At 39.5% G+C, this 12,843-nt stretch overlaps 2 protein-coding genes across 3 annotated transcripts in view; one reads left to right on the top strand and one right to left on the bottom strand.

Moving 5' to 3' along the window:
- Positions 1–48: 48 nt before the first annotated feature.
- Positions 49–4,467, bottom strand: LOC139107786 (germ cell nuclear acidic protein). 2 transcript variants are annotated; one of them, XM_070665628.1, is made up of 9 exons: positions 4,230–4,467; positions 2,514–4,108; positions 2,387–2,442; positions 2,126–2,306; positions 1,845–2,011; positions 1,389–1,735; positions 1,209–1,321; positions 956–1,063; positions 49–883 (listed from the first exon to the last, which is right to left on the bottom strand). In XM_070665628.1, the coding sequence occupies exons 2-9, from the start codon at positions 4,040–4,042 to the stop codon at positions 604–606; spliced, it is 2,781 nt and encodes a 926-aa protein (XP_070521729.1). In that variant the 5' UTR covers positions 4,043–4,108; positions 4,230–4,467; the 3' UTR covers positions 49–603. The 2 variants fall into 2 exon arrangements, with proteins under 2 accessions (XP_070521729.1, XP_070521728.1); XM_070665627.1 differs by having other exon boundaries at positions 57–883; positions 4,223–4,464.
- Positions 4,468–9,680: 5,213 nt separating this feature from the next.
- The window catches only part of LOC139107796 (uncharacterized), a 51,709-nt gene continuing 48,546 nt past the window's right edge, over positions 9,681–12,843 (top strand). Inside the window, exon 1 of the mRNA XM_070665647.1 lies at positions 9,681–9,816. Coding sequence (XP_070521748.1) covers positions 9,814–9,816 — 3 coding nt within the window. The 5' untranslated portion in view covers positions 9,681–9,813. The remainder of the gene's footprint in view (positions 9,817–12,843) is intronic.

Below are 12,843 nucleotides of genomic sequence, written 5' to 3'. Positions count from 1 at the left end.
GGACGCGTCGCGACGCCAGCGACGCCTGCACCACCCGGGGCGCAACGCGCCGACGGTCGCGTTTCCAAGTCCAACGTCGCGCCGCACTGCGTCGTCCATTTTGAACGCGGTCCTACATCGCCATGTTGAATTCTCGTGAACAGTTGATTTCAAATTATTTCAATCGAGACCGTGCGCTTCGGCAACTTCTATTTCGACGACGAACAGACGGGAATAACGAGAGCTTGACGTGCCGCGGAGGTTTCTCGAGGTTTAAGGTAGACGTACATTATATAAGTAATTAAAATTTTATATCAATTAGGCTTTTATTGAAGTAATCGGCTTTTCCTGAACAAAGCACTCACAGTTTGTCGTTGTCATACTTATGCGCCGCTACAAGTTTTACTTGTCGTCTATAAATATGCATTATTATTCAAAAAAATCCTTAAATCTACATTACAAAATATCTTGGATCTAAATATTTCACGTAGAAAATTCTTGTTGGCATAAATAACATTTAAAATGTACAAGGCACTTTTACATTCCAACGCCTGTAACGGTAATAAAATATCCATGTAGAATTACAAATTAAAATATACAAAATTATCGGCCTTAAAATTATTTTCAGTCGCTGTCTACATCATTTTTGTTTATTTTAATTGTTGAAAATTGCTGACCTAAAATCTTCATTACATCGGCATGTTTCATATTGCTTTTCTCCTTTCTCACAGAATTATAATTTTTTTTTACGTAAAGCGCAAAACCAGTAGGCTCTTTTTTCGGCGTCTGTACTTGTTGCACATTACCAGACTTGGTTACTTTGTTAATGAACAATTCAAATTTACCGTAACAGTAACCACATCGTTTTGTCTTAACGTCCAAGGATTTTGAATGCCTTCCTATACTGTAAATAGAACGAGTTTTAATAATATAAAAGTTAGGAATTTTTCATTATTACTTATTACAATTAATATACCTGTATCCGCAGCTTGTACATTTATATGTAAATTTGGTTTTAATTTCATAATTATGACAGCGACGAATTGGTGGCAATTCAGGAAATGTCTTTACCGCTTTGTTGGCCCTGCGATATGAAACGTATAGAAATTATTTACAATTTTACACAAAAATCACTATAAGCGATTAGTGCACTAACTGTATAAAAATTTAAACATACGTTTTACTCTAAAATTTACTTTAAAATAATTACAACATGGATCGTAACGTACCATTTCGTCCAAAAATGTCCATGACCGTCTGAAACACCATCTATTATCCATGATGCAGCATGGCACATTTCATGAATTAAAGTATCTCTTAATCTGTCTGGAGTATCTAAAATCTATAAAAATAATTATTAATATCATAGATTACATTTATAGAAATAAAAATAAATAAAGAGAACGTACTTTAGTTGCTAACACAATCCTCGAAGATTTAACAATAGTATTACTAAAACTTTTCACAGACTTTTTATTGTAACAGTATCCAGCAGTTCCTCTCATACGTACATTCCATTCAATTGACATATCTCGAGGCAACTTATTGTCAAATACTTTTTCGTTGTACAGTTCATATAATTTTTTACATAATTCATTTTTATAAATCTTATAATTCAGTCTATATTTCTTTGCATTCGGATGAATTTGACTCATTGGAACTGTATTTGATAAAGATGCTAAAAAAGTTTTGCAGCCTGTCGATTTTAAGACAGTTTTAGATGGTGTTTTAGACAACATTGGCTCTTTAGTCATTTCTAAAAAACAAAATTAAGTATTATTTTATTAAATACAAGCTATATCATTAAAGATATTTTACGCTTGTGCCATTTCCAATTTAAACCATATTTATTATATATTTCTTACCTTTATTAAATTCGTATTTTGGAGGTACATAATCTCCAGGATCAAATTCGCTCGTATTCGAACTTTCATCGTCGCTAAATGATAATTTTTTCCCGTGCAATCTCACCAGATTGTTGCTAGGTTTATTATCTTCATCCTCCGTATCGGTATCGCATAGTATCTGCAGCCTATATTCAATATTTAATTAAAAGTAGACATTATTATATAGTATATCTCTTTTTTAAATAAGTATCAGTACTACCAAAATAACTTCTATTAAAATAAAAAAATGTGTACAGTACCGTTTAATTGATTCTGGCACTTGCATAGATTTGGTCGAATTAGTTGTAGAAGTTGGATTTGTTAATGCACTGTGATATATACTTTCATCATCATTACTTGACGTTTCATCGTTGATAAAACTATCCGCTTCTTTTTGTTTACGCCCGACGTTTTTTCTGCGATTCGTTTTTTTATTTTGAACTATAATAATAAAAATAAAATTCGTAATTAAAAAAAAACTATATTGAAAAATCATATTTCAATAAAATAAAATTTCTTACCTAAATCAAACTCATTGACGTCCAAACCAGCTGCATGATTTTTTAACAGAGGTTTCCTAGAATAAAATATAAATTTTTAGACATGTTTTTGTTAAGTTTTAAACAATAAAATTAAAATATAAATTACCGTTCTGTTTGGACTAATTTATTTACTGTTGGAACAAACGTCTTTCGTGGTTCAGTTGATGGAAGTAATATGTTAGCTTTATTTCTCCATGATTTACCATACAATTTATCTAAAATATTTACGTAATCCACTACAACTTTAGTATCCAAATCATCTTCATCTACAGCTTTTTTCTCAGTTTGTGTTTTCAGTAAAGCCTTTGATTTATTATGCGGTGTATTATTAGGTGTATTATTACATGTGCAGAATTTAGAATCATTGTCAGTTTGTTTAGTATTTTGTTCCAATGTTTTTTGATGCGTTGAAATTGAATGAAGAACTTTGTCAAAATTTGAAATTGTCCTTTGCTTTCCTTCAGTCTGTACTTTATTAATTCTATCTCTGTTATTTGGAGTCTCATAGTACAGTTCTAATCGTTCTAAACTACTATTTCCAGTGCTATTACTATTTCTAGTACTTGGGGGAACAGTATTAAAAGAGCATTCACTTTGAGTGTCAAAAGAATTTATCTGAAGCCAATTCCTGATTTGGTTCTTTCTCTTTTCAGACAAAGGTTTAAAAGATTCTGTTACATTAGTACGCGATATGGACGGTTTAGCCAAGTCCACTTGTACAGCATTATTTTTAAGACTAGTTTCAATAATATCAGGACTATCACCAAAATCATTTTTCTTTTTATCATAATCAGGTGATATAGCAGGATGCATTAAATCATCTTCTGCATCTGTACTGTCATTAATAATTATATCAGTTTGTTTTTTGTCTCTGAGAGAATTATACACAAGTTGTGTACATTTTATATTTTTAAAAATGTTATATGTGTCTTTTCTTGTGAGTTTGGATTTTCCTGAATTATCTTGCTTTGGAGTATAATGAATTGGATGTTTTCTGACAACACAGCGACTATCACTGTATGTGGCATAGCTTGGTTTAATTATTTTATTAATCTTCTCAGTATTAGGCTCATCTCTTAATTTCAAATTTATTTCTCGCCGTGTAATTGATGCAGGACTTTTATGACTGGTATGCCTTTTAGATTCTTTCACTTGATTTCTGTCATGACTTGTATTGCTGCTAGTAACAGCTTTGTAATCACTTTCATATCTCTCAGAAGTATCATTTGAAGTTGATGATGTTTCAGTTGGTGTTTCATTAATTTGCATAACAGTTCTGCTTGTGTGCTTTTTCTTAGAAAGTTTATTGTCAGATCTATATAATTTCCACAATGAATCAGGTGATTCCCTTTCTTTTTCACTCTCTGACGAAGAATCTTCCAAAAAATGAAATTTTCGGTATTCTTTACTTTTAACTTTTGTTGTTGAACTGGGTTTCCATTTCGGCTTGTTAGCATTTATAGGGGATGAGCTGCAGCTAGAATCGCTAATTATAATAATGTCGTCTTCATCATTCGTCTTCTTATCAGCAAAACGTTGTGGTGAGGAGTCTTTGGTACTGGAGCCTGATGAGAGTCGCAAGCTGAAGTTTTGTGAATCATACACCAAATTTTCTGTGTACCAATTCGATGTCATTTTTAGTTCGTTATATTTTCCAAAAAGTTTACTCAGTTCTTGTACCACATACTTTATTTTCGGACTCTAGAAAATTTCCATAGTTATGAATATTAATAAGCAAAGGCAGAAGGAAAAAATAACAGTCAACGGTTACCAAAAGTTTCGCTAAAGATTAAAGAAAAAGTAAATTAATCTTACTTCGTACATTCACTGTTATTGTATATTTCGTCCGTAGCACTTCGACGAGTCACTCAATCAATTTTTTTTTTAATAAAGGCAGTATTATTATTAAATAGCTATATCATAATCACGTTCGCACGTGTTCGTGACACAACAAAGCAAACTTTTAAATGGTCAGCAGTCCGTTAGACTTGTGCTGCCAACTAGGAGTTATCTCTAGATTACTCCATAATTATCCATATTTCATATAAAAAAATTAAATTTTTTTTAGCGAGTTTTAGAATATAAATTATTATTTATTAATTTAAATTTTGTTGCCTTAATGCTAGATGTCGATAACGATAATATTTTTAATTAAATAATGTTCGATAAAACAACAAGTGACTTTAGCAACTGTGATAAATTATCGACATTAAAAAATTCCTTTTAATACTGTCGATAAATCGGATATTTTAAAATTATTTTTAATACACGTGTCGAGAAAAATAAAAAAAATAGTTGCATGAGAGTATAATACATAACAAAACGATTAATTTATTTTCAAAATTAATTTAGGTAATACAAATATCATTATTAATGTGTTCAAGAACGCTGTATAATCTATGTACAATTTGCGAAACGTATCTTTTAATAGGATTTTATACATTAACAATAATAATGGTATAATTGTATATAAATATACTAAAATTTTATATTTATACTGATTGTACTTTATATTGTATATTTATTAAGAAAAAAGAAATTGATATTTCCCGCAAGAATAACTGATCCGCACAGTTACTTCGGCTTAGCGAACCCCTACGGACCCGAGCAAAATATATCGCAGACAGTAATGTACATTTTTTACACTTACATATGTACAATAACGTAGTAAACTCGTAAAAATGCAGAGTAAAAATTCAATTAGGAACAATAAAAAGAATTACAATAAAAATAATATAATTATACGTGTCTGACAGATATGGAACAAAATAGCAGTAGCTAAAGTTCATTTTTCATCTGTATCTTTTAATTAGAAAATGAAGATATTTATGTTGCAACGTAATATTCTAAAGGTATTTCATATTTGATATCATATAATTTCTTTCATTTCAAAGAGAACACTTTTTTTTTTGCGAAAATATTAATTCGAGAAATAGTCTCATCCTCTGTCCTAAATAAATACTTTTTAATTTTTAATATACTATGCAGCATAACGTATCGCACTATATAAACCGTATATGTCTTTTTACATATTTGATTTTCTTCTCGTCGTGTTTGCGAATTTTATGCTGCCGTATGTTTCGTGTTCTGGAATTGGTACATTCCAGCTCGTTGAGAACTCGCGCGATAGTTCTACCCGATGAATGTCATTTGTAGAAGCCATTCAGAACTTTTCTGACCCGATACCAATGCGCTAGCGATAATTCTAATTCGGGAGCCGGCCGAAATTCCCGTCCAACGAGAACGAAACTCAATCAGGATCCCATCTATCGTATTATTCGCACAAAGCAGACCTCAGATTGGATTATCTATTCGCGTTTCCCGCCACACATTATGTACTCTCGCAGTATAATGCTCATGATGTGCGCGTGTAGCCGCAACAGGAGATTATAGCGTATCCACGATTAACCATATGACCCTGATCCCACGATATTTTGCGCCGCGGATCCTTGTAACGCACCCGGCAGAAAATTATCTAGACCACCGAACCACGAAGATTGAATTTTCGAGGCCCGCGATAGAAAGAAAATCCGGTGTGTTTTATAAACTCCAATAGATCACATACGCCCGGACTTTGTAAATCAATTTCCATTGAGAATTTAAATCTACGTTTGCTTCGGCAAAGCGTTTCGGCAAAAACACGCGGTGATTTGGGCGGGAACCATGAACGCATTGTGAATTTGAAGCTCAATGAGTTGCGCGCTGCAAGTTGCAGCATCGATACTCGCCGGCCACCCGCTAAGGGCGTTTTTATCAAAGAGGCGCGATGAGGAGAAAGGGTAGATCAATTGCCACCGATTATTCGATTTCGACGATCGCGTTTCAACGAATTGCCGCGACAAAATGCGCCGATCAATCTCTATTTTGGTTCGAATCATATCCGTAAATCCGAAACTGATCGTATCGCCGCGGCACGTGGCGGCATTTGTCGGTTATTAAGCGCGGGTTAATCCTTTTAGCGCGATATTAAATGTAAAAGCTCCGGGGCAATTAAGTTTAGCTGGGATTGTATCGATGATGTCCGAGGTGGCTCGCCTGATGCGGACCGAGAGAACGTGCATGTGGGCAAGAATGTAAAATATCAGCGGCGCTTATGAACTAAAAGGCGCCGCGGCTCTCCGGATCTTTATACTGATTTATGATTTCCTTCGGTTCCCTTCTTGCTCGTCTATAAAACGTACAACTCAAAGCTCAGCATAATAGAGATAACGAGGCAATGATTACGCGGGGGATATCGAAAAAACGACTTTCGAAGGGAGGGGAAACCTGCAAGTAAAAAGTATGGAATGCATTTTCTTTGTGCGCACTTTTCGGAGAGAACGTTTGACGTAAAAATGGACCGTACATTTACTTGATTAGTCATCGCTCGTTAATCAAAGAACATTCGATTTTCCAATAATTAACTGCGAAGTTTGAAGCTCGTAATTGCTTGTCAGTTTAAGACACCTATGGAAAGTAAAGGCGACATCAATACGATGTATAATACCAGAATTATTCAGATTTCTAAAAATTATTCCGACGATGGAAGCCGAAAATTATCTCGACAACTACGTGGCTAATTAACAAATAAATTCCTTGTTTTATCGCGGGACATCTCTTTGCGGCGCTCGCCAAATTATATTCACCTCGTCGGGAAAATTTAGATAAGGCTAATCAACGGAATGTCGTTAGCTACGGAAGATTCGCAAAAACCGCGGCGACGGGCGCAGATTAGTTGATCGTTAGCGCGCCGTGATTTTTCGCGATGAATCCGCGGAAGAAGCGCGCCTTCCTTTGTGCGAGCCCAGCGAGGAAGGTCGGCCGAGCATTGTTGAAGAGCTGCCGAGAGCCGAGCCATTCTTGACATATAACGTGATTTAACGCGGGCGCGGGCGCGGGATTTCTCGAAAGAAACGGGACGTGCGCCGTGCCGATATAGCCGCGACGCCGTTGATAAAAGCTGCCCGCGTGTCAGAAAACAATGCCAATGCGGATAATGACGGCCGCCCACGTGAGCGCTGCGGTAAATATGGACAGGACGCGGTGGAAACAAAGAAATACTCTCCACAAAAGCCTTCAGACACTTGGAAAATTACGGGCACCCGGCCGAAAGCAGACTTCGCCGTGCTAGATCTCCGTTCGTCGCGCAAATAATAATTCGCCTTACGCCCTGTGGAAAACCGTGAACTCCGCGCCAGCCTCGCCGTGCAATCCGTTCCATTAACGTTTTCTTGCGGCCGAATTAGCTCTCCGTTCACCCGATATAGCTGGACGTTAACGAAGGTAATATTCTCCAGGCTACCTAAGGAAGTTGATTTCCGCGGAGGTGCGTTAATTGCCGGCTTCAACTGGCGGTTCGATAACGCTCGATTTCGCCCGGTCGTCATTAATTGCCTGAAATCCTTCACCTTCCGAATTTTCGGTGATGTTCAGCTTAACAGGGATATCACGCTAAATAAATAGAATGTTTGCAGATTACGTGGGTTTTTTTTTTTAGGCAAATATGATAAAGGTGTAATAAAAAGAGATAGCTCACGGCGGAACAGTTTCGGGAAAGGGCGCGTTTGATTTTCTTTTTCCTGCATGAAACTGCGAAACTAAAAATCGATTGACGATGCACCGATGCAATTTCTTTTTTTTTTTTCTTCTTTTTTTTACCGGATATTCTACCGCCAATTCGAAACGTGTTCGACCAATTGATCTCGTATACTTCACTCGCAATTAAAAAAAAAAAAAAAAAACATTTTCGATGGATTATTTCTATATTCGCGAAGTACATATTGTTCGCGTACACAGTGCCGCAGTCTTTCAATTTGAACCACGGCGATCCTTCGGTGCTTCGCGTCTCTTGCCGAAGCAAAAAAAATCTGGTAGATTGCTTGTTTGGTCGAGTTTAATCAATAATTGCACGTAGCAATACTCAAAGGTCGTTACGGTTTATCCGTTTGAAAATCAAATGTGGGATCGCGTGCAAATAAATCAAATTCGTTCTAACGTTTTTCGCTTTCCCATGGGAATACTAGTGGCGATACACTATCTGAGCGATGCCGTTTTTCTGTATCATGTCAGATTCATGAGGGTATCAATTCCCCGATAGCATCTACAAAAACATCCGTCGACCCGGCCAACCTGTAACCCGTGTAAACCTATCTCGGGATATTTCGAAGGGGGATAACGTAGAGAGAAAAAAAAAATAAAGAAAGGGGGAGCGAAAATGGGGGACGTCGTAGTGACCGGCGTCGCATCGGGCGCGAAAATCTGCGAGGCTTACCAGCAACTAGTGGCGTCGAAACCCCGAGCCTCCGAACCCCCGAGAGAGCTCTACAACCCTCGTATAACCTGCTCCGCGCCCTATCGTTGAACAGAGACGAAGATAAAGATAGAATGCTAGATAGAGAAAGAAAGAGAAAGAGAATCTTGTTCTCCCATTTTCTACGAGAGAATCCTCCCTCTCACGTCTCACTTCCTCCACCCTCTCTCTCTCTATCGCTCCCTCTTCCTCCCCCTTCCATATCTCGCACGCCGCGTTCCTCTCGCGCGCTCGCGCGTCCTTCGGCCTCTGGAGCGAGTCGCAGCATCCGTTGGACCGTTCCGGACTTCAGTCCACGTCGAGAACGCGCCACTGTCGGGACCTCCAGGAGTGACAGACACCCGAAAACTCGCGGCCAACGTCGCGTGTACGGCACTATTGTCATTCTGTGTCATCAGTTCATCTGCGACCTATCATTTAAAAGTATGACATAGTGATTTCCCCGGCAACGAAGATAAAAGAAATCTCAAGACAGAAAAAAAAAAAAAAAAGACAGAGTCGTAAAATCATCGTCACACGTCGGCGTAAATATCACAGATAACGATTCCGAGAACGGAGCAGAATTTTCTCAGCGCGCCGGTTAACTCATCATTAGTACAAGTAGTCAATTTACGCTGGTACCACCCTCGCTCCGTTTGGTACCACGTGAACGGAAGTGCGTCATCCACAAAGAATCGGTGAATTTCCGGCGGGGTACAGAAGTCGGTGGATCAACCGGCCTAAAACGATTCAGCGAGTTTCTGACGGACGAGGTTCCCCGTCTGGAAACGAGACGGGACGAGTCCGCTGGATGCCCTAAGGGCTCGAAGAATTACCCGCGGGCCAGCCGGACGCCGGTTCTGATGCCGACACGTGCTAAGCGCGATCGTTGAGGGTGCGGCGGTGCACAGAAGAAAAACAGAGCCACGAGGGCCCGCGGGAAGAGCTGAAGAAGAGGGATCTCGGGCCGGGCGACTGCCGGGAGTTGTTGCCCAGTCCCGGCGAGGGGGCGGACATCGGGCCCGGATGCTCGCGAGGACAAGACGCCGGAAGCGCTGCCACGTTGGAAGGGAAAATATTGACGGCCGTCAACAAGTTCCTTACAACGTCCCCTTTGGTTAACAAAGTCAAGTTGCTGATGGTGAGCGTTACTGCCCATCTCTCTGCATCTTTTTCTCTCCCTCTAGTCGTTGTCTCTATCTCTCTCTCTCTCTCTCTCTCTCTCTTTCTCTCATCAACACATACCGAGAATGTCCGCGCGGCCACTGACTCAGCCCCCGTTTAGTTTCCCGTTTCCTCAATGTAGGAGGACGTATATGCTTCGACTTCGCTTTGAATGCAGTTAGTTCGCAGTTGTCGCACGGCACTCGTCGCGATTCTACCTTCCGCCTCCGGGAAGTTTCAGGGCAACGATGTTCACCGTAGCTGCGAGAAAGGTACAAGATATCGACATGATTTCGATTTCTGATTGACGGGGAAAATTGGTTTTTGAAGTTAAATTTCATCCGCGGGAGAACGTGAGCTAAATATTTAATCTGATTAAGTAGCACCTAAAATTTCTTGAATTTTTCACCGCGAATCCGTAACGCTTGGGCCGCCCTGCCGAGGTTGTTCGACATGCGGAGGTATTTGTAAGGTTTTGCCGAAACTACGATTTGCAATGTAACGCAACGAACAATAGTAATGCGTAGCACAATGTAATTAGTTTTGTTATAATTAAGGGAATACTGTACATCGCACTCGGTATACGTTTCATTAATCTCATCTACTGACACGTGAGCAATAAAGCTTAGCATGCAACTGATTATTAGAATTCCTCACTTAGTTCGCGCCGTGCATAATTTACGTTTATTCATCGGCATTCTGCTTCGTAGCTTAACCAACCCCGTTTCCCATCGTCGTGAAGAGCTTGACGGGCCGTGAAGCATAATTGTCGATCCACTTTGAACCACTGATCGTATCGACGTGGCATCGTCACTCGAACGTTTGTCACGCAATACCTATTTATTTTACAGCGATTTATTTAATTTTAGAAACTCCAAGCGCGAAAATATCTCGGATAGAAATCCAGCTTGTTCGCGGCAACATAAATTTAATTTACTCGCGGAATACAATTTTTCATTTTAATTAAAAATTACTAATATATATTTTTTTAGCGATAGCCTAATATATTTCTCATCACAAATTGATTGCGCAATAATTAGATTCGGCATAATTAAAGTATAATTAAAGTTCGTGCAGGTGGGATAGCGGGGATTCGGGAAATAATTATATCAATCGCATGCAAACTTTTCACTCTAGTCAAATTACAAGTTAACCCGCGTTTCGGTAAAACACCTCTCGTAACGGCGCGGTTGTGAACAATAATTGCGTGGATAATTCCGGGGGGAAAAAGGATTAAAGGCCCCGAGCAGTGCGACGTATTCTCGGAAATTAGAGATACGCCGTTGCACATTACAATTGCATCTTCCCGTATTTGTATGTACATTTTGTCTTCGCGAGAGAATTATCCTCAATTTTCTACGAGTTTCTTGCAGTGCTCTAAAAGATCTAGAATAAAGAAAAAAAATTTTGCAGTTTAACTTCGAATGAGCCATCGAACTACTTGGCATTGGGAAAGACACTTAACTTTTAACGTCCGAGTTAATGTGTACTATTACGATTTTCTTTGATAATTTACTTACCGAATTCCAAGAAACTTTAGGCGTACACCTGCGCCCATAACTCGTTACGTTTCAAAGGATAAACTTGTTGTACAAGCCCCGCGATCCCTAAAAATTTCTTAATTGGCAGAGTTGTCTCTCGGACAATAGAAGATAAACTATTTGTTCAGCTGTGTACTGCCGTACAAATCGTTGTATTCATTTCCTCGATTAAACGAAGGAATTTTCAGAGCACCGCAAGAACGCGGTGCGAGTGTTACGGAGATTTCTACTTTATTTTTTATTTATGGTGCGTGCGTTCATGTCACGCGAAATAATGTGCAATTAACTGCGTGCCTGCGTATTCGTTTACACGCAATTATGCCGCGGATCGACGATGCGTGATACGCGTGCTTGCGTGCGCTCCCCACCACGCCATTGTAATCCGAAATGAAAGCCCGGGTTGCGCGGGCCAGGTATGCCCATTTTTTTCTTCGATAAGTCAATTATCCACTAATAATAGCCCATTGATTGAACCGGGTGCGGCTAAGTAACGAACGCGGATGAAAAAGGGAACAGAATTGATGCCGATACGGATCGCGATACGGTGTACAAAAGCGAAAAGGAAATCTTTGCGTCACGCTCGAAACACCCTCGCCCTTGTTATCGATACAGAAGCAAAATATTAGGTGCCGTGCCCAACCGACCCCAAGGTTCGATCGCGAATTAAAAAATAACACTTAATCTCGATATACGTGATAAGGCCGGTGGTCTTCCCGCTGGGAAGATATACGTTTCCGTGGATCGCTCAAGTGGTAGCTGTCAACGATATGTCAGACGGACCGAGAACATCTCCCGAGATCGCGTGACTACCGCATCTGAATCGAGTCTCCGGGGTTGTAAGTCGCGACTGTTCGTGCGAGCATCACTCGAAATCAGGTATTTCCGGGTGCCGGTGAAATAAGATCACAGTCGTCTGCCGCGCATTAAGCGTTAACCGCGGGATCATTACTGCGAATGCGTCGATTACGGAGCTCAAAGCGAGGGTGGCTCAGTCGACACTCGCCTGCGGTGGCGTCGAATGTCCGCCGTCGATATAACGGACGGAATGCTCTTTCCGCTCGCACACCCTTCGTCCCCCGTGGATATATTTAATTAGCCGTAATTAAAGCGGCAAAGTAAATTAACGCGTGAACACGTAGTTTTTGGTACACAGATCCGCCGGACCGGCTGTTTGACGTCGCGCTGAATACATTAAACCACCGTATGGATTTAAAGACAACTCACCGCGCGGAAAAGTTTTTGAATTAATTAGATTGGAAACGAAACTCGAGTTCGCCGCGTTTCAAGATTTCCGGGGAAGTTGGAAAAATCTCTCACGCAAATTCGATTTGCCCGTGGCCAGGTTTTGTATCAAAGTCGAGGTAGAGATGTTCAAAATGTTAGTGCTATTACATACTTTTATCTGGAAATAGCATGTGTAATTGCGTACGTATTAAAGCTGCAAGTTTACATAACTCAGTATT

Source organism: Cardiocondyla obscurior, linkage group LG13, assembly GCF_019399895.1.
Source record: "Cardiocondyla obscurior isolate alpha-2009 linkage group LG13, Cobs3.1, whole genome shotgun sequence".
In the NCBI taxonomy this organism is placed as follows: domain Eukaryota; kingdom Metazoa; phylum Arthropoda; class Insecta; order Hymenoptera; family Formicidae; genus Cardiocondyla; species Cardiocondyla obscurior.
This window is presented reverse-complemented; position numbering and strand designations above follow the sequence as displayed.

Bases quoted from the DNA above. Each gene is read 5' to 3' on its own strand.
- LOC139107786 (XM_070665627.1), bottom strand. The intron at 2,307-2,386 runs GTAAGAAATTTT...TTATTATTATAG, and splicing joins CGTCAATGAGTTTGATTTAG to TTCAAAATAAAAAAACGAAT. The intron at 2,012-2,125 runs GTACTGTACACA...TATTGAATATAG, and splicing joins GTGCCAGAATCAATTAAACG to GCTGCAGATACTATGCGATA.